This window comes from Solanum verrucosum, unplaced genomic scaffold (assembly GCF_900185275.1).
Source record: "Solanum verrucosum unplaced genomic scaffold, falcon-dt-bn FXZP01000022.1, whole genome shotgun sequence".
NCBI lineage: Eukaryota > Viridiplantae > Streptophyta > Magnoliopsida > Solanales > Solanaceae > Solanum > Solanum verrucosum.
The window spans coordinates 1,506,761-1,529,347 of NW_026020086.1; the positions used below are offsets into that span (position 1 = coordinate 1,506,761).

Genomic DNA, 22,587 nt, shown 5'->3' on the forward strand with positions numbered 1-22,587 from the left:
TCCGGCAGTCTTGATCTTGATTGTTCTTGATCTTTATCGTTCTTGAGACTTGAACGTTCTTGAATCTTGAATGCTTGAATTCTTGAACTCTTGAACTTGTAGAGAAATCTGCAGCTTTTGATCCACGAGCTTTCTCTAGCTTCTTGTTAAAATTCTTGGTCCTCTTTTCTGATTTATGAAGACCCCTATTTATAGTTTTAAAATAGAGGATTTGTGATTAGAAGAGGACTCCTTTCGGCCAATTAGATTTAAGTGACATGGCATATGGGCTTTATGGAGCGGGCTTTAATTAAATTCATATTTTGAATTTAAATAATTAACTCAATTATATCAATCCATAATATTTATTTGGACTAATATATTAATGAATTTAATATAATCTGAATCTTTTTATAAATTTATATTTAATAAATTTTAAATGATTACAAATGCCCCTGCTTCAAGTCTTGTCGAGATATTTCATCTTCTAGAAGACTAGACTTGAAGTATTAATTAAATAATAATTTATTTGAGATGCCCCTGCAATGTTTAATTTGTTGTCTGCCTCCAACTACATGTAATTGGAGTGGGCAAGTAAGTCTACCACTTTCAAACATATATTTGACCAATTTGAATCATGATAATTGATAAATATATGCTTGTTAAAAAGCAATAGGAAAACCAATTTGACTAGGACAGTATTTCCGTCAATTACTTTAGCATAGCCAAAAAGGAATTGCTATTAGTCTAGGAGAGGGATTTTATGATGCCATTTAAATTCAAAATGTAGTTGAACTAGGAATTGTAGTCCCACTTAATTTCAAATTCATATCCTTTTTCATTGTCCTAGCAAAAAAAGAAATTGTAATTGGACTAGGAGAGAGATTTTATTCCCACCACATGACATCTATAAATAGACACATAGTATCCATAATTTTGTCTTCAATTGCAGATTGTGAGCTACGAGCCTGTGACGAAAAGGGCATAATTCAAGGTAGTTTTCCTCCATTTTTCTGATTTTCGTCACCCTTTCTACAGCTTGACACGTTTGTCGTAGAAAATTCATATCTCATTGTAAAAAAAATCGAAATCAAGAACGGTTTGATTTTTCAGAAACTAGACTTCTCGATCTCTAACATATCTAAAATTCGGAATTTAATACCTTCAGAATATTTCTAGATGATTTTTTTTTAAAGTTAGCTTTAAATTCTGTCATGCTGAAAATTCCAGATTTGTGTGGCTTTACTAAAATTCTTGTGTCTTGATGTAGGAACGACGAAATCACAAGCCGCTTGATTATTTAGAATCTAGACACAAAGGTCTACAATATATCCAAAATTCAAGGTTTAATACCTTCATAATCTTTCTAGGTGATTTTTTGAAGTTAACTTTAAATTTTGTCATGTAGCTGATATTCTTAAGGCGAAAGAGGATAGATACACATCCCCGCCCTAAGAAAGGTAATTTATGGTATTCTTAAGGCGAAAAGAGGATGGATACGCATCTCCGCCCTAAGAAAGGTAATCTAAAGGTATTCTTTAAGGTGAAAAGAGGATGGATACTCATCCCCGCCCTAAGAAAGGTAATCTAAAGGTATGCTTTAAAGTGAAAAGAGGATGGATACTCATCCCCGCCCTAAGAAAAGTAATCTAAAGGTATTCTTTAAGGCGAAAAGAGGATGGATACTCATCCCCGCCCTAAGAAAGGTAATCTAAAGGTATTCTTTAAGGCGAAAAGAGGATGGATACGCATCCCCGCCCTAAGAAAGGTAATCTAAATGTATTCTTTAAAGGCGAAAAGAGGATGGATACGCATCCCTGCCCTAAGGAAAGGTAACTTTATGGTATCCTTAATGTGAAAAGAGGATGGATACGCATCCTCACCTTAATGAAGGTAATTTAGAGGTCAAGACTTGAAAACTTCAACTTTCAAACTTCAAATAATTTGAAGACTTCAACTTGCAGACTTAAAGAATTTGAAGACCTCAACTTGCAGACTTGAAGAATTTGAAGACATCAACTTGCAGACTCGAAGAATTTGAAGACATCAACTTGCAGACTCGAAGAATTTGAAGACATCAACTTGCAGACTTTGAAGAATTTGAAGACTTCAACTTGCATACTTGGAAGACTTGAAGACCTTCAGCCTATATACTTGGAGGATTTGAAGACTTCAACTTGCATACTTAGAAGACTTTGAAGACATCAACTTGCAGACTTAAAGAATTTGAAGACATCAACTTGCATACTTGGAAGACTTGAAGACCTTCAGCCTGTATACTTAGAGGATTTGAAGACTTCTACTTGCATACTTGGAAGACTTGAAGACCTTCAGCCTATATACTTGGAGGATTTGAAGACTTCAACTTGCATACTTAGAAGACTTTGAAGACATCAACTTGCAGACTTAAAGAATTTGAAGACATCAACTTGCATACTTGGAAGACTTGAAGACCTTCAGCCTGTATACTTAGAGGATTTGAAGACTTCTACTTGCATACTTGGAAGACTTGAAGACCTTCAACCTGTATACTTGGAGGATTTGAAGACTTCAACTTGCATACTTGGAAGACTTGAAGACCTTTAGCCTGTATACTTGGAGGATTTGAAGACTTTAACTTGCATACTTAGAAGACTTGAAGACCTTCAGCCTATATACTTGGAGGATTTAAAGACTTCAACTTGCATACTTGGAAGACTTGAAGGCCTTCAGCCTGTATACTTGGAGGATTTGAAGACTTCAACTTGCATACTTAGAAGACTTAAAGACTTCAATTTTAAAGAAACTTCAAGCATGTTGTTAACCGAACTCATTATTTTTTAAAGGTTTGCCCCCATCTATTGACCAATGAATACTTCGTACAAGTCTAAGGTTTGATGGGACAAAAGATAAAACAAAATACTTACCGCTTTGATTGTCATGTGACAGGTCAAGTGGGAACATATGGTTTTTTGACACTCATGCAACTGAACTTAGGATATATTCTAAGCGCCTACGTACCTCAGTGAAGAGGATCAAGTCACAACGTAGTTCTGGGGGATTAAGTGATTTTTTTTTGTGCCGTACACAGTTTATACTCTTGCGGGCCAGGAGTAACATGCAGTTTAGGCTCATACCTTAAGGAGCATCATCTTTACTTCAAGGGTAGTACCTCTTTAGGAATTTTGCATTAATAGGACCGATCCTTACGCCATCTGCATCAACAAGCTTGTAAGCACCATGTGAATAAGCTTCTTGTACGACATATGGTCCATCCCACTTTGAGGTAAATTTGCCCCCAGACTTGTGTGAAGTAATGATGGGTCTTCTTACAGTGAGAACTTGATCTCCAACTTGGAAACACCTCACGCGAACCTTCTTATTGAAAGCACGAGATAAACGAGCTTGATAACATTCAAGGTTTTGTTGGGCTTCTAGCCTCTTTTCATCAAGTGCTTCTAACTCAGTAAGACGAAGTCGAGCATTTTCTTCTTTAGTGAGCCCTTCTTGAATAGCAAGTCTCAAGGAAGGTATTTGACGCTCAAGTGGCAAGACTGCTTCAACTCCAAAAGCAAGTGAATATGGTGTTGCTTGAGTTAGAGTGCGGTATGTCGTTCTATATGCCCACAAAGCTTCTTCCATTCTTTCATGCCAATCTCGTTTGGACTTAGAGACAACTTTCCTGAGGAGGTTGCATAGAGTTTTATTAAATGCTTCAGCAAGACCATTAGCGGCAGCATGATACATAGAAGATTTACGTTGCTTGAAGTTAAAGAGATCACAAATTTTGTTCATTAACTTATTATCAAATGGCTTGCCATTCTCTGTTATAATGTAGCGAGGGATGCCAAAGCGATATATGATATTCACTCGGATAAAATTTGCAACATTCTCTTTCTTCACTTCTTTAAGAGCGACAGCTTCAGCCCATTTTGAGAAGTAATCTGTTGCAGCCAAGATGTACAAGTGTCCACCAGAAGATTTTGGTAGTGGTCCCACAACATCCAATCCCCAAGCGTCAAATGGCCAAGATGCAATAGTTGGGTGCAATACTTCGGGCGACTGATGTATAAAATTTGCATGAAATTGACAAGCATCGCACCTCCGAGCATAATCTAAGCAATCATTCACCATGGTTGGCCAATAATACCCCATTCTCTTTATGTGAAAGTGGAGTTTTGGTCCAGATTGATGTGATCTACACACTCCCGAGTGTGCTTCTTGCAAAGCTTGAATTGCTTCTTCCTCTCCCAAACATCGTAATAGTACACCCTCAAATGATCTTCTATATAATGTGTCCTTGTAATAAAGGAAGCGAGGTGCACGACGACGAATGTCAGTCCTTCTCCTTGGATCTTCTGGAAGTATCCCATAACACATATAGTCAATAATGGGTTGTCTCCACTCTTCCTTCACGGCTTCAGAAACGGCGACGAAATGATTAAACTCATTTTCTATACATTCTTCCTCATTTGGCGGTGGTACTATCCATTTTTGACAAATAGTCACTTGCGTTTGATCAGGAAGGGTTAGCGTTGAAGCTAGAGCAGCCAATGCATCAACTTTCTTATTCTCCGTTCTACGCACATGTTGAAGGGTTACATCTCCAAGCCATCCTATCAACTTTTGAGCATAATCATGATAAGGACGCAATTCAGGCTTCTTCACCTCATAACTTCCCAAGAGTTGGTTGATCACTAACTGAGAGTCACCAAAGACTTGCAAGTTTAATTCCTTCATGTCAACGGCCATCTCAAGTCCAAGTATCAACGTTTGGTATTCAGCGACATTATTGGAGCAACATTGCTTCAAAGAAAATGAGAATGGTAGGATCTCTTCTTGTGAAGTAATGAACACTACACCAGCACTAGCTCTGCCACGATGTGCAGCTCCATCAAAGTACATTTTCCAAGGAGGTAGAACTTCAATTAACATTGCATCTTCATCAGGAAGCTCATCGGTTAACTCCCAATCATTCGGTATCGGATGGTCTGCCAAGAAATCCGCCAATGTTTGTCCTTTCACAGCTTTTTGAGGGATGTACACGGTCTCAAACTGTTGGAATTGGAGGTACCATCTTGCTAGTCGGTCACTAAGGACAGGTTACGACATAACAAACTTGATGGGATTTGCTCTAGAAATAAGACGAATAACATGGGCTTGAAAATAATGCTTCATCTTTTGAATTGAGAAGACTAATGCCAAGCACAATTTTTCAATCGGTGAATAGTTCAGCTCATTTGGTGTCATCGTTCTACTCAAGTAGTAAAGAGAGTTTTCTTTGCCTTTACTATTCTCTTGAGCTAGCAGGGCTCCTATAGACCTTTCTTGTGCCGCAATGTAGAGTATCAATAGCTTTCCAGGTATAGGGGCTGCCAAAACTGGAGGTTTTGCTAGATATGACTTGATACTTTTAAAGGCATCGCTACATGTTTCGTCCCAATTAAAATGAGCGCCTTTCTTTATGAGATGACCGAATGGTTGGCATCGTCCTGCTAGGTTTGAGATGAACCTCCTCAAGTAGGCTAGCTTTCCTTGGAGACTTTTTAACTCATGAATGTTTTGAGGTGCAGGCATCTTCAATATTGCATCAACTTTGGCTTGATCAATTTTAATTCCTCGATGTCTCACAATAAAGCCAAGGAACTTTCCAGAAGTAACTCCAAAGGCACACTTCAATGGATTCATCCTTAGTTGATATCTTCGAAGCAGCTCAAACACCATTCTTAAGTCTTTCAAATGATCACTCCTCTTTCTGGATTTTACCACCAGGTCATCCACATAACATTCAACAATTTTATGGAGCAAGTCATCAAATATATTTTGCATAGCCCTTTGATATGTAGCACCAGCATTCTTTAAACCAAATGACATCACTTTGTAGCAATAAATACTCTTAGGTGTGCGAAATGCGGTGAGTTCTTCTTCCTTTGGAGCCATGCGGATTTGATTATAGCCAGAAGAACCGTCCATGAACAACATTGCCTCATATCCAGTGGTGGCATCAATCATCAGCTCTGGAATGGGAAGAGGAAACTCATCTTTAGGGCATGCATTATTAAGATCTCTAAAGTCAACACATACTCGAATTTGACCATTCTTCTTCTTCACAAGAACAATACTTGAAATCCATGTAGGATATTTAACCTCACGAATAAAGCCTGCCTCAATGAGTTTATTAACTTCATTTTCTATCAATGGAACCAAGTCTAGCCTAAAGCGTCTTTGAGCTTGCTTAATGGGACGAGAACCATTTTTGACTGCCAACTGATGGACCGCTACTTTAGGATTTAATCCAGGCATTTCTTTATAACTTCAAGAGAAGACATCCCTATATTCTTTGAGTATATTCATATAAGCGATTTCTTCATCAACTTCTAGAAAGGCACTCAAGTAAGTTGGCCTTGGGTCTTCATTAGTGCCAATGTTAACTTCTTTCAATGGGTCTATTGTGGTCTTTACTCCTTCTTCAAGTTCCGGTGGAGCATCTCCAGCATCTTTCTCTTCTAAAGGATCATTGTCATTGACAGATATATGACAACACCAGACAATATCTTCTAACTCTTCATCAATCTTTATTTGAGGCAGAGAATCGTACTCATTTTGGATTGTAACATGATTTGAGGAGCCTACACTTTCTTCATCTTCCTCGCGCTCCTTGGTGTAAACCACGGTGCAAACCTTTGCCTTAAGCACCTCTTTACATGAAACTACAAGTTCCACTCGTCGCCTCATTCTAGAAGGAATCAAACTTTTGAAATCCTTTTGAACCAAATGTGAAGCAGGTGTTGTAACTTTTAAATAACTTCTCAGATTCTTGTTTTTCTTCAATGGACCTAATCTCTTGAACACAAAAGTTCTTGCAGTCGATTCTCCGAGTCGATCAAAGACGGAAAGCTTTCTATTGGGAGCAGTAACATTATCTTCAAAAGTTATATGATTATTACTTGCTCTTCTTATAGAGATGCGAACTGGCGGTAGTTGGTTATAGCCTATGCCCTCACGTGCTTGCTTGATTTTATCTATTGATGGGAGTTTCCCTAACATTGATGGCTCATTAGGGTTATATCCAGCCATCGCAAATAATTTGTAAGCATTAGGATCAAAACCTTCTCCCGTGCGTTTTGTAGGGAGTGCTACATCTCGCACTTGATTTTGAGCGATTGTCTTTACTGACAGCTTTGAAGGCAAGTTTATTGCATCAATCCGTCTGTTAGAAAGAGTTAGTCCTCTTAATGCATCTTCTTGAAGGTTAGATGATTTGACTTCTTCTTTCTTTACTTTTGGAACATAGCGAAGTCCAGAAGTCAGATTCTTCTTTGAAGACATGGTCTTCCCTTCATTGAGATTGGGACAAAGTACTTTAGTGTCAACTTTTACCTTTTCGACAGCCGTATCGATTATTTTGCTTGTGATCTTGTCAGACTTGGTTGATTTGACATCATTAGATTTTGTCCCTTTAACAACATAACTCTTCAAGTAGAATTTGCATCGGCAAAATGCGTCTCAACTTCGGTGAAAGGATTATCGTCTGCAACTATCTTCCTTTCAATCCTGTCTTCAAGATACTTCAAACATTGATAGTAAGAAGATGAGACAATTCTATTCTCGTGTACCCAAGGCCTACCAAGTAATATATTGTATGAAGTCTTTGATCTTGAACTTGAGATTTATCTCGATCTTGATCTTTATCTTGATCTTGATCTTGGACTTGAACTTTATCTTGATCTTGACTTTTAGTTGAATCCAAGGGCTTCGAGCTTGATCTTGAATCCGGCAGTCTTGATCTTGATCGTTCTTGATCTTTATCGTTCTAGAGACTTGAACGTTCTTGAATCTTGAATGCTTGAATTCTTTAACTCTTGAACTTGTAGAGAAATCTGCAGCTTTTGATCCACGAGCTTTCTCTAGCTTCTTGTTAAAATTTTTGGTCCTCTTTTTTGATTTATGAAGACCCCTATTTATAGTTTTAAAATAGAGGATTTGTGATTAGAAGAGGACTCCTTTCGGCCAATTAGATTTAAGTGACATGGCATATGGGCTTTATGGAGCGGGCTTTAATTAAATTCATATTTTGAATTTAAATAATTAACTCAATTATATCAATCCATAATATTTATTTGGACTAATATATTAATGAATTTAATATAATCTGAATCATTTTATAAATTTATATTTAATAAATTTTAAATGATTACACCAAATTATACATATACACAATTATAGGAAGGTATAATATAATTATTTTATTTTATATTCTTTTCATGTAAGAAGAAACCCTCAAAAGTATTTAAAATTTTCAACTAAAATTCACACACATATGCACGCACATGCGCACACACGCACACACATACAAAAGATAAGATGCAGACATTATTATATATATAATACCTCTTCTATTTAAATAATATTTAGTGTATTATTTATATTTTGCATGATCTCGCGAAGCGGGGATGAGTTCACTTGTCTAAAATAAAGAACAAACATTATTATCATTCTTAGTGTTGAAGTAACTTTTTTTTAGCACTAGTATTGATTTGATTTAATTTAAGTTTTGTTAGAGTTACTAATATCTATGGACTATAACCTTTATTGGACCATTCAAAATTCAACTCTCAAAAACTAGAAATAATATGATAATAGATAAAAACAATGAAAAAGTATAAGAAATATTTTTAAAAATAATACAAAGTAAATACTTTTATGTATAAAAAATTATAATTTTAAAAATTATATATATAATGTCGGGTTGATTTGATCTCGAATTGACATTTTTTTTAGATAAAACCAAACCAATCAAGTATAGTTGTGGAATGGACCGAAAACCACAATTGACATTGAAAACTACCAATATCTCTTTTTTAAGTTTAAATCTAGACTCATGGTCCATTTTATTTAATAAAAAATGGGCTCTTAAACGGATCCACACATAAATATACCAAAAAAGAGATGGTCGGCCCAAAAGTGGTCAGACCAGGTGAATATAAAAGAACCCTAAATGATAGGGTTTTATGATTTGTGCTCTCCGCCTCTTCTTCTCCATGTTCTCATCGCCTCTGCGGCGATATTCTCTCTTATGCTCCCCAATTGTAGCTTCTTCCCCCTTTGGTTATTGGGGGATTACCATTCCCCACCTTGATGTTGTTGCTATTGTTGTTGCTGTTGAGATCAGCTTTTAAAGGTTCAGTTTTTTAGCCTTCTCGCTTCTTCATTGTTTCGTTTTTCAACTGACTCTGCTTTTTGTTTAAAGGTGTACTACAAATTATTAATTATTGGGAAAAATGGTGGAGATGGAATAAAATTGATGTTGAGATTTTATATGCAAAATCCAACTAATTCAGGATTGAGGTATTATTGTAGTTGTTGAATTCCTATTTTTGTATTATTACTATACTGCATTTTCTTAGAAAAGGAAAAAAAAAGTATAACGTACTAGCTAGGCTAATCTTATTTGCATCAATTTCAGGATCCAAAATAGAGTAGAAAATCCTAAAACTGCCAGCAACACTACGTGTGAAAAAGAATTCAAACTCCCTTGTTCTAGTCTGACCTCAAGTTTGGAACCTTCTATTTCAGGAGACAGATGTAACTGGTAATAATACTAATACTTAGTTTCATTCTATTTTTTTTCTCCTATTTAAGATTATAATGATATATGTTGAATCCGATCGGTAAAGTGTCCACTCTTTCGTCAAATTTCTTTCTATGCCTATATTGACTACTTGTTTTTATGCCTTTTTAGTCATTGTTCTCTAATTTGGCATTGCTTCAATAAATTAATTATAGGAAGAAGGTAGTTGAATTTGCTTAATAGAAATGTTAAAGAAAAGGCATTTCATAAGGTTTGTTTAACTCAAAATTATAAGAGATTTAAAAAAATTAGGTGATACACTTTCTCATAAGATCAGTGTAGTAATTGCTCATGGACTTTAAAGATGTTGTCAAGTCATTACATTGAATGAAGAACTGAATGTTGTCATTACCAATATACTTCCATTTCCCCCTGAAAATATATCAATTAAACCTTAACTAATGAAACTTAATATTCAGGGAGCAAGTATCATCTGTTTTTTTGGTGAATCTCACGAAATTATAAATTGGAAAACCTACATGAGCACCTATTTGGTGGTAGGTGATGTAGAGTTGTGAGATTCAACCTCTTCTGTTTCTCTTGCTAATCCTAGTGAAAATGATTTAACTACTACATTGACTCGCACAAATTTTAATTAATCACCTTATTGTAATTTTTGATATATTAGAGATGTATTAGAAGCTTAGACTTGGTAATGGCAGGATTTGTGTTGAGTGAGGCACAGAGTATTATTGCTCTTGATCTCTTTTACCACTAAGAGAATCAGAAGGCTTGAATTAATAAAAATACAAAAGAGCATGTGAAGATTAGGAGAAAAGTGATGTTTGATTAGGTGGTTGAATGTCTGGAATTCAGATGTAAACAGAGTTTTGGCCGAGGTTTTGAAGCTTGGGCAAAATGGACAACATTGATCAAAAGGAAGAAGTGGTTGTCCACTTTTCCCAAGCTTCAAGACCTCTGGCAAAACTCTGTTTACAATCAACTGAAATTTAGACATTCAGCTACCAATCCAACAATACTCTTCTCCTAATCTTCAGATGCTCTTCTGCATTATTAGTTCGATCCTTCTGATTCTCCAACTGGTCAAAGAGATCAAGAACAATAATAATATGAGTCTCACTCAACATAAATCTTCCCGTTACCAAGTCTGGGCTTCTAATTATATCTCTAATATATCTAATTTTCTAGTAAGGTGATTCATTGAAATTTGTGAAAGTCGATTTAGTAGTTGAATCCTTTTCACCAACATCAACAAGAGAAACATAAGAGGCTGAGTCTAACAACTCTTCATCACCTTCTACCAAATGGGTCCTCATGTAGGTTTTCAATACATCATTTCGTGTGATCCATCAGACAAATGATACTTGATCCCTTAATCATAAATTTCATCAATCAAGATTTAATTAACATTTTTTTAAGGAAAAAATGGAAGTATACTAATATTATCACAATCTGAAATGGCAGAGAAAAAAGGGAATGAAACTAAATATCAGTATTATTACCATCAGTAGTTAAACTTCTATACATTTCTAAAGAGTTGTAACCAGTGCTTTCAAAAATGTTTTTTGGGTGAGTCTCAGGGAGGATCGTACCAAAAACGCTACGGGCGCAAATTGATAAGGCCTAGAATTTGGGGAGTAAGCACTATGCATAAAATCATAAGTTCTGGGCGTAAAAACGTATGCCCTGAGTGTTCTTAATTGTTATTTTTTTATCTTTTTTTTTGCTTTAAATCATCCTTTTTATTATTAGTGTAGTGATATTTCTCAAATAGTAATTATAATACTATTATTCTTCATTATTGCTTATTAATATCTATCTCAAATAAAAATCATAATAACTTTTCTATATATTATAGGTTATTTATAAAAATTTACTTGTAAAATCATTGAAAGTTTAATTTTACTTTTGCTTATTTTCGTAGCAATAAAATTATAAAATTGAATATACATGAGACTATGCCCGGTAGATCCATGGGACTTACTCCCTATGTCTCGGGGATTACGCCTCGCCATGTACTACATAAAACGTCTCGCCTCATGCCCCCGCCCTGTCACTCTCCGAGCCTACACCCTGGACGTGGTCGGCACTCGGAGACCATTGCTGGCCCCAAGCGAACCCTTGGTCTGGCTTACTTACTCAGTGGTAGACAATATTCATATCTATAATGATAAATGAACTTAACTGAACTGAATAACAAAATAACTGAGAATGTTGTAAAGATTAAACATTCAACTTGGCCAAAAGTGGCAACCCAAGTCTTAACAATAAGAAAAGATAATGAAAAGACTCAAGGAATAACATTTGACTGTCTATGAAGCCTCTAATAACAACTAAGATGGATGTTGGGACAGACCCCACAACATCCTAATAAACTAAACTAGAAAGCAATGAAATGGATTCTCCGGAAAGCAAAGAGGCTCACCAACAGACTCTGAACTGCTCACTGAATCAACGATGCATCGAAATGCCGATCCTAGTTACATGTGTCTACATCATAACAAGATGCAGGCCAACTGGCATCACTACATTGAATGTACGAGTATGCAAGTTGGAAAGCTAAAACAACATAGGCTTGAGAGGGAAATCTGAAAGAAACACTTACCTTGGCTCTTCTCAACTCATGAATACTTACTGAATTCATTTCAATATAAAACAGTTTAAACAAGTGTAATATAAAGAAAAGTTGTTTAAAAACATGATGTCAACTCTGTGTATATAAAAGGATACAACATAACTCTGAAATGTATGTAAGAATACAATAAACTAATGTATATAAAAATACAATAACTTATGTGGGAGTTTTTCTAACCGACAATCATCACATAAGAGCTATAGTGATGATACAACGATCTACCTCACGCTGCCAGCGCATCCTATACCCGACCAAAGGTATAGAACCTGAACTGCCTAATGGATCCACTAGTCTATTGCGAAAATCATTCATCTATAAAGTATGACTCTTTTCTACCCATGATGGCTACATGGTTCTATGGTGACGTGAGTTATCTAAACTCATGCTCGTCCCCAATTCGGTGCTCCATACTACTCCCAAAATATACTGGCTCTTATGTTTTAAAAAAACATACTTCTTCTGTGATTTGAGATTAATGCTCAAAGGCTATCTTGGAAAGCAAAGTTTCCCCTCTTGCTTCATTTAGAAAGCAATTTCTTTTTCTGAAAACTAGCCCAAATGCTCTTTGGAAATCTCAGTTTCCGTTCTTATATAAATGTGAAAACAATTTAAATCTCTTTAATTTGGGAATACTTAGTCCCCGTATACTTTTGAAGAAATGAACTTCAAACTTTACTCTTTACTTTTTACTCTTTACTCAACTTGAACTTTAAGTCTTAAAACAAAGTTAAAACATTTTGAAAAGACTCTTGGAAAACTCTAGGAACTTATCTTGACTTGACTTTGATCTTAACCTTCCTTGAATTGGATTATGGATTCAAGGTTCATTATCTCATGTTTATGGATGATTTCATGATGTTTAGATGTACCTTAGAGTGTTAGAATCAACTAGGAAATATAGGTACATCACTTAGGAACTAGTACAAAAAGGTGGGGGAAGAATGGGGTAAACTGGCGTCCTTGGCGCTCTGAGAGGCGCGGGGCGCCAGAGCACAAACTTCAGAGCTGAAGTTGTGGTGCTCTGGCTGGCGCGTCGCCCCAGAGGCCAAACTTCAGACTCTGAAGTGGGGCGCTCTGAGAGGCGCGGCGCCCCAACCCCTTGCCCAACAAACTTCGATTTTTGTCCTTCATTTTTCATCTCTAAACCCTCTAAACTTCTATGGTTCTTTCCCCAAACACTTAGGATCATTAGTGCCCTCAATACCCAATAGATTTAACTTGAAAAACAACCCGGAAACACGAATCAAATCAACACTGGCATTCAACAATCAACCAACAAGAATTCAAAAATGTTCTTCAAGAACTTCACTTCTTAACATGTAAACAACTCCAAATCACTGAATTGAAACAAATTGGTGTGTGGGTGAACTAACCCATCACTAAAAGATCTCACATACCTTAATAGAGATCACCCCCGACAAATTCCACTTCAAACGGTTGACGTTCTTGGCGAAATCTTGGCTTTTCTCCTTTCTTTCTTCTTTTCTTTTTTCTCCAAGCCCTAAGCGTTCTTAAATTTACCAAAAACTGATTTAGGTTCTGTTTTTACCTCAATAAACCCCTAAAATCGAATTAGGAAATAACTTAGAGAAAAGACTACTTTGTCCTTCCCTAAATCCGGATTGGAACTTCACTAAATCCAACAGCCCAACTTCCGAAAGGCATATCTCACTCATACGATGTCGAAATTGTGTAATCTCGGCGGCGTTGGAAAGATATCTCCAAGGGATTTCCAACCATATCAAGATCTACTACTAAATCATTCTGAGCTAGGAGTTATGGTCGTTTGAAAATGGCCAAAACTCACATTCTTAACTTAGACAAAATTTCCAGATTTCCTTATTCTTTCCAAAAATCAATATTTTCATATTTTAAACTCTTTATAGTCATTTCTAGGTGCGAGATGTTACACGCCCTTTAAAACACTGGTTGTAACTTCCTCCTTAGATAGAAGGTTCCAAACTTAAGTCCAGATTAGAACAAAGGAGACTAAATTCTCTTTCACATGTAATGCTACTGACAGTTTTAGAATTTTCTATCCTATTTAGATCCTGAAATTGATGCAGATAAGATCAGTCTGGTACATCATATTGTTTTTTACCTTTCTAAGAAATGCAGTACAACTATGATACAAAAATAGCAATTCAACCATTGCAGTGATGCCTCAATGCTGAATTAGTTGGGTTTTGCATATAAATTCTCAACATCAATTTTATTCCATCTTCACCAAAAAAAATTGATAACTAAATAATTTGTACAATGAAACAAACTAGAGATATTGGTGGTTTTCAATATCGATTGTGGTTTCCGGTCCATTCCACCATCATAAAAATCTACCAACCACGTAGATATGGATAATCGAGTTCACCAAAAACATAAGAAGATGAAAAGAAATCACTTGATACTTCTCCTCTTGGAAGATATTGAACTTAATCATTGGTGATTTTTATCAATAAATAAAGAAAATCCATCGACGAATCAAAAAAATAATCAAAAACTTTGTTTCCATAGCCTTATTTTTGACAGATGAAGTTCTTAGAGTCTTTCTAATTTTCCAGAAACACATTTTTATCTCACACTGCCTAGAAAGAGAGCTTCAATTTAACAAGTGACATATAAAATATCCCGGCATAACACATGGAAAAGCATACTTTTTTCATAACAGTACACAATTTGTCCCTTCTAATTTTGGGAAGTTTGATCCATAAGAGCTACTGAACTAATATTAGTTCTTTTCTTTCAGTAAGTTGTACTGTGCTACTCCTAATGATAAATGGTGACCCTATATATTGTTTTAGCAGAGTCAATTTCAGTATGATCCGATATATAATTGGACCAAATTCAATGTCAGATCTTGTAATCTCTAACAACATTAAAAAATAATAATGGAAAAAGAGACTCAGATGCACTATTTTGTCGTCTAAAATCAAACACAAGGTGAGCACCCAAAGTTCTCACTGACTGCACAATTTATCTTCACAGCACTCAGATAATGCACCAGCCAGGAATCGAACCAAGGACTGTACAGTGGCAGGGTACTATTCTACTACTAGACCACTGGTGCTTGATGTTTTAAAAATACCATTTTACCTACATAGTCGCAAAGTACCACCTCTAATGTAAGATCAAGTGTAGTATCTATTCATATTAGTATATTACATTATACTGACTCTATTTTTTAGGGAATGTCCATACGGTAGCTTGCTATTGGGATTCAGGACCTTCAAGCGTCCTCTGGCATTGCACTACTGTCTTGGCTTGACGCACCCCCACTAAATTTAGTTGTAAAAGCTTACTTTACATTCTCACTTATCAATATTTTGGGAATTATAAAAGTTCAATTGAATATACCAACTTTCCGGATTGTTGAGACATGTCTATCAAATTTCAAAAATCATATAAAAAAAGTAGAAGATGAATGAGAAAATGTGGAGTGAATAACACATATTTATTGTTGAAAAAGAAGATATAGCTTCATGTGAGGAAGAAAGAGACATAGATTCACGTGAGGAGCTAGTAAAAAGAATTGTAGTTTGCCCATTTGTGGGCGAACTACCTTTAAAGTTATGTAATATTATTTTGGATGTATTTGGAGTTAACAGAGATGACGCTATTAAAAGATGGTAGTTATAGTTCATCCATAAATGGGTGAACGGTCCATTTTGGTGTGTGTTTTTAGAGAGGGTCCTTTTTGGTGTTTAGGGTTCAAAAAGTGTCCATTTTGGTGCTGGACTCCTCAAAAAGTAGCTTTTAGATCACATGCATAAATCCCGAATTCCTAATTCTAGCACTGATAACATAATGTTAGATTTTTAGCTAAAGGTAGCTAAATTGATGAAATAATATTTGGGAAGCTCTCAAAGAATTAAACTAACATGACAAGTAACCAACTGTTAATTTCAGCAAAATTGTTGAAACTATTATGCAGCCAACACCAGTTGTTTCGAACCATAGTTCTTCTTAAGTTTTAATAGTGCTCAATTCTCGAAAAACATCTAATAAATACCGAAAGCAAAATTGTTGAAACTATTTTGCAGCCAATAAAACGTAAATTGTTTCATTCACTGCTCTTTGATCAATACTTACTATATTATAGACGATTAATGGGATTGAATTAGTTTTATATATAAAACCAGAGAAGATGATTTCTAGTTTAATATATAGAAGCTCTTCTAGTCCCACACTGCCTAGAAAGAGAGCTTTTATGCAACAAGTGACATATAAAATAGCCCGGCACAACACATAGAGAATCATACCTTTCTCGGCCTTTTGGCTAAGATCAAGTGTAGTATCTGTTCTTATCAGTTTAATATCTGATATGTGAGTCATCGACTCACACGATATTAACTCTATTTTTTGAGGGGGAAGATCCACCACGGTAGCTTGCTATCAGGACCTTCAAGAGTCGCCTAGGTGTTGCACTACTGCCTTGGCCTGGCTCACCCCACCAATTCTAGTTTTAAAAACCTTTTGTTTCATAACAGTATACAATTTGTCTCTTCTATGTTCCATTGCAATCCACATTTGAATTAAAATCAGATACTGAACTATATATTAGCTATAAGCCTATAACTCATAAATCTTTAAACCAATGTTTCAACCTAACATTTGGCACCTTTGTTTTTTTCCAGTAAGATGTACTGTACACTACCAAAAATAAATGGTGACCCTATATATAGTCTTACCAGAGTCAATTTCAATATTATTTGATATATAGTCGGATCGAATTCAATTTCCCATCTTGTAATCTCCAACAACATATAAAAATGATAATGGAAAAACAGAGGCTCAGATGCACTATTTTGTCGTCTGTTATCAGACAAGATGAGGACCCAAGTTCTCACTGACTGCGCAATTTATCTTCACAGCACTCCATAATGGACCAGCCAGGAATGCACCAGACGGGAATCGAACACCGGTCTGTACTGTGGCAGGGTACTATTCTACCACTAGACCACTGGTGCTAGATGTTTTGAGAATTCCATTTTAAGTAGTTATTCGTATAGTACGATCAAGTGTAGTATCTATTCTTATCGGTATATATCTTATACCAACTATTTTTTAGGGGAAGTCCGCACGGTAGCTTGCTATTGGGATTCAGGACCTTCAAGTGTCCTTTGGCGTTGCACTACTGACTTGGCTTAGCGCACCCCACTAAAACAATTGTAAAACTTACTTTACATTATCACTTATCATTTTTTTTGGAAATATAGCGTCATACTCAACATTCTGAAATCTCTAGATGACCAAAAGATTTGATTTGTGTTATTGATTGACAAATCTTTGAAGACTCGTGAAAAAATAATATATGTGTTTCTTATTAGTTTTCAATATTGTTCACAACTAAGGAATATGAGGGGAAGGTCCATCACGGTAGCTTGCTATCGGGACCTTTAAGCCTCGCACACCCCACCAATTTTAGGTTGTAAACCTTTCTTTCAATGGTTTGTTGAAGGAGTTTCTTTCCGATCCAGGACAAAGATATTAGTACGTAGGTTTTTTGTTAATTAGCCTTTAACATTTTTGGAGCAATATCAATACGTTACTTGGAAAATGTTATGTAGGCAAAAAATTGTAATTTACCTCTCTTGTTTTCTATCTTATTTTGGAGTGATGAACCTTAGGAATAGACAATGGACCTCGGTAAACTTGTTATGTCCAGATGACTTTTATAAGCCATCTGTATAATTGATCAACTTGTTGCAGGATAAATGAGGCTTGCTCAAGTGGTTGAGCATCTTCACATCAACCTGTAGGTTGACAGTTCGAGTCATGTTGTAGGGTAAGTGACATTATTATTGATCCTCCTGGGGTAGGGTCGGAAAAATAACTTCTTTTTGAAGAGCATCTTGATACTAAAAATCTTCTTCTCTGTCAGTAATGCAGCTTAGGAATAGGCAATACGACTCATGTTAGCACTCACACAATGCAATGCACAAGCCATGAATCGAACCACTCTGGTGAAAATTTATACTGCATGATTAGTGAAAATAAAATAAAATTTAGATATATAAATAGTTGAATCCCTTTGATATAAGGAAAAGGTCGATCTGTCGAAGCCTCCAATTTAAAGAGGGTCAAAAAGTAGCTTTTTTAGATCACATGCATAAATCCCGTACCTTATGTGACATTCCTGATTCTGTTACTGACCGCATCACCTCTTAAAGCTGACCTTTGTTTCTTCATAGCAGAATGTTAGATTTTTATCAGAAGTAGTAACATAACAAGTGATCTACTCTTAATTTCAGCAACATTGTTGGAACTATTTTGCAGCCAACAAAACGTAAATTGTTTCATTCACTACTCTTTGATCAATGGAATTATAGAAGATTAAAGGAATTGAATTAGTGTAATATATAAAACCAGAGAAGATGATTACTAGTTTAATATATAGAATCTCTTCTAGTCCCACACTGCCTAGAAAGAGAGATTTTATGCAACAAGTGACATATAAAATAGCCCGGCATAACACATAGAGAATCATACCTTTCTCGGCCTTTTGGCTAAGATCAAGTGTAGTATCTGTTCTTATCAGTTTAATATCTGATATGTGAGTCATTGACTCACACGATATTAACTCTATTTTTTAAGGGGGTAGGTTCACCACGGTAGCTTGCTATTGGGACCTTCAAGAGTCGCCTTGGTGTTGCACTACTGCCTTGGCCTGGCTCACTCCACCAATTCTAGTTCTAAAAACCTTTTGTTTCATAACAGTACACAATTTGTCCCTTCTATGTTCCATTCCAATGCACATTTGAATTAAAATCAGATACTGAACTATATATTAGCTGTAACTCAAAAAATCTTGAAACCAATGTTTCAACCTAGCATTTGGCACCTTTTTTTTATTTTTTCCAGTAAGATGTACTGTACTACTAAAAATAAATGGCGACCCTATATAGAGTCTTACCAGAGTCAATTTCAGTGTGATCCGATATATAATCGGACCGAATTCAATTTCCTATCTTGTAATCTCCAACAACACATAAAAATAATAATGCAAAAACAAAGGCTCAGACGCACTATTTTGTCATCTTTTATCAGACAAGGTGAGGACCCAAGTTCTCACTGATTGAACAATTTATCTTCACAGCACTCTATAATGCACCAGCCGGGAATCGAACCCCGATCTGTACCGTGGCAGGGTACTATTCTACCACCCCTAAAATTTTGATTATCAATAAATTGAAAACGAAATATTAAGTGTAGTATTTGTTTCAACCTAGCATTTGGCACCTTCTTTTTTTTCTGTAAGATGTACTGTACTACTACTAAAGACAAATGGTGATGCGAAGAGAGCTTTAGTGAACAACTAACGCTACACAACATTTATAATAGAAAAAAATGATGGATAACAAAAAAGAAGAAGGCATAGATGCAAGAATTATCAAACTACTTTTGATACGAAAAAAGATTTTGAATAGTGATAGACTTGAAGTGAATATCAACAAGAGTGATGCCTCTATACTTTTGTTTAAGAAAAAAACTCATGAATATTGACAGTCTTGTGAAGTGGATATCAACAAGATCTTACACAATTATGTATTAATTTTATTTTTCCTTCTATTTTTAACTATTAAAGTCGTAATGATACGTGTATTGTATTATTTCTTTCTTTTTCCTTTCTTTCTTTCTTGTGTGTCTTTATGATGTCTCTTAAGTTTAATTTTTATGCCAACTTCTGATTGGTGTAAGTTTATAATTTCTTTTAGTTCAAATTAGTATTTTAAAATGCTAGAGTATATCCTAAAGAGATACCACTTCCTCACAAATTTATCTTAATTATGGTTGAAATTCTGCTTAAGTATAAATCAAATTTAAAATTTATAATTATTTTCTCTTGGTTCAAATTCGTAACTTAATTATGTTGAAAAAACTGCTAATTACTAATCAAATTTTAAAATTTATAATTAATTGCTTAAAAGAAATAAACCTTAATGATTAAAATATATTCTTTATTGGTGTTTGTTATGTAAGTTATAAAAACTATCCAGAAAAATGCATGCGTGAAAACTTTTTTAAAAATTATATACGCAAAAAAAAAATATTTATATTATTTAAAATAATTGAGACATGATCATTATAAAGAGATGATATAACTTACTTTTTCATCATAAGATCAAGCTGTATTAATTTCATATGACTCCATAATAATTGTTTATTATATTTCTACAAAATTCAATTCATTAAACATAATTACGATTTATATTTGGTTAGAGAAGGGTGGAAAAGATTGAAATGAATAAAGTCAAATTTAATTACGCAAATACATGATATAAAGTATTAACTAATATTAGTTTGTTTTATACTGAGGGAATTATAAATTAGTGCTAGACTTATCACAAAAATTTAAAATAAAAAGACGATGTATGTATATGTAGTCAAATATATATTGTACGGATAAATACGTACGTAGAAATTTCCACGATTAAAACATTACTCGCTATTTAATTGTATCCATTACTTTTTACAATAAAAATATATTAATTATAATAAACAAACTCAATATATCTAATCTATTCTTGAAAGTATATTTATTTATTTCTTCTTCAGTTGCTTATTTTTTACTTTGAAAATTGTATATTTATGTTATTTATTTTGAAATCGTTATAAATTACAAGAATGTTCCTTCACTTCAAAAAAAGCTGATTACACGTAGAACAAATAATGTTTTTTACCATGGAACCAAATTATACATCTACACATTTATAGGAAGGTATAATATAATTATTTCATTTTATATTATTTTCATGTAAGAAGAAACCCTCAAAAGTATTTAAAATCTTCAACTAAAATTCACACACATACGCACGCACATGCGCGCGCAGACACACACACATACAAAAGATAAGATACAGACATTATTATATATATATAATACCTCTTCTATTTAAATAATATTTAGTGTATTATTTATATTTTGCATAATCTCGCGAAGCGGGGATGAGTTCACTTGTCTAAAATTAAAGAACAAATATTATTATCATTCTTAGTGTTGAAGTAACTTTTTTTTTAGCACTAGTATTGATTTGATTTTAATTTGAGTTTTGTTAGAGTTACTAATATCTATGGACTATAACCTTTATTGGACCATTCAAAATTCAACTCTCAAAAACTAGAAATAATATGATAATAGATAAAAACAATGAAAAAGTATAAGAAATATTTTTAAAAATAATACAAAGTAAATACTTTTATGTATAAAAAATTATAATTTTAAAAATTATATATATAATGTCGGGTTGATTTGATCTCGAATTGACATTTTTTTTAGATAAAACCAAACCAATCAAGTATAGTTGTGCAATGGACCGAAAACCACAATTGACATTGAAAACTACCAATATCTCTTTTTTAAGTTTAAATCTGGACTCATGGTCCATTTTATTTAATAAAAAATGGGCTCCTAAACGGATCCACACATAAATATACCAAAAAAGAGATGGTCGGCCCAAAAGTGGTCAGACCAGGTGAATATAAAGAACCCTAAATGATAGGGTTTTATGATTTGTGCTCTCCGCCTCTTCTTCTCCATGTTCTCATCGCCTCTGCGGCGATGTTCTCTCTTGTGCTCCCCAATTGTAGCTTCTTCCCCCTTTGGTTATGGGGGATTAACATTCCCCACCTTGATGTTGTTGCTATTGTTGTTGCTGTTGAGATCAGCTTTTAAAAGTTCAGTTTTTTAGCCATCTGGCTTCTTCATTGTTTCGTTTTTCAACTGACTCTGCTTTTTGTTTGAAGGTGTACTACAAATTATTAATTATTGGGAAAAATGGTGGAGATGGAATAAAATTGATGTTGAGATTTTATATGCAAAATTCAACTAATTCAGGATTGAGGTATTATTGTAGTTGTTGTCCACTTTTCCCAAGCTTCAAGACCTCTGCCAAAACTCTATCAACTGAAATTCAGACATTCAACTACCACTCAAACAATACTCTTCTCCTAATCTTCAGATGCTATTCTGCATTATTAGTTCGAGCCTTCTGATTCTCCAACTGGTCAAAGAGATCAAGAACAATAATATTATGAGTCTCACTCAACATAAATCTTCCCGTTACCAAGTCTGGGCTTCTAATTATATCTCTAATATATCTAAACTTCTAGTAAGGTGATTCATTGAAATTTGTGAAAGTCGATTTAGTAGTTGAATCCTTTTAACCAGCATCAACAAGAGAAACATAAGAGGCTGAGTCTAACAACTCTTCATCACCTTCTACCAAATGGGTCCTCATGTAGGTTTTCAATACATCATTTTGTGTGATCCATCAGACAAATGATACTTGATCCCTTAATCATAAGTTTCATCAATCAAGATTTAATTAATATTTTTTTAAGGAAAAAATGGAAGTATACTGATATCATCACAATCTGAAATGGCAGAGAAAAAAGGGAATGAAAC

General features: G+C 34.7%; 1 protein-coding gene, 2 non-coding genes and 2 pseudogenes across 3 annotated transcripts; 4 read left to right on the plus strand and 1 right to left on the minus strand.

Annotated features, from left to right (window-relative positions):
- Window positions 1-3,117: 3,117 nt before the first annotated feature.
- On the minus strand, window positions 3,118-6,261 carry LOC125824622 (uncharacterized). Its single transcript, XM_049504021.1, has 2 exons — window positions 5,168-6,261; window positions 3,118-5,050 (listed from the first exon to the last, which is right to left on the minus strand). The coding sequence occupies exons 1-2, from the start codon at window positions 6,259-6,261 to the stop codon at window positions 3,118-3,120; spliced, it is 3,027 nt and encodes a 1,008-aa protein (XP_049359978.1).
- A 9,031-nt stretch (window positions 6,262-15,292) lies between these two features.
- LOC125824727 (U2 spliceosomal RNA) lies at window positions 15,293-15,457 on the plus strand (annotated as a pseudogene).
- Window positions 15,458-16,437: 980 nt separating this feature from the next.
- Window positions 16,438-16,633, plus strand: LOC125824744 (U2 spliceosomal RNA). Its single transcript, XR_007442811.1, has one exon. It is a non-coding gene; the product is annotated as a U2 spliceosomal RNA (small nuclear RNA).
- Window positions 16,634-17,177: 544 nt separating this feature from the next.
- On the plus strand, window positions 17,178-17,340 carry LOC125824733 (U2 spliceosomal RNA; annotated as a pseudogene).
- A 1,327-nt stretch (window positions 17,341-18,667) lies between these two features.
- Window positions 18,668-18,863, plus strand: LOC125824699 (U2 spliceosomal RNA). The gene has a single exon (XR_007442780.1). It is a non-coding gene; the product is annotated as a U2 spliceosomal RNA (small nuclear RNA).
- The last annotated feature ends 3,724 nt before the right edge of the window (window positions 18,864-22,587 follow it).

What these genes read in the sequence shown, in the direction of transcription:
- LOC125824622 (XM_049504021.1), bottom strand. Translation starts at nt 6,261, where the DNA reads ATGCCTGGATTAAATCCTAAAGTAGCGGTCCATCAGTTGGCAGTCAAA. An exon ending in TATTCACCGATTGAAAAATT is followed by an intron (nt 5,051 to 5,167) that starts GTGCTTGGCATT and finishes ACCTGTCCTTAG; the next exon opens with TGACCGACTAGCAAGATGGT.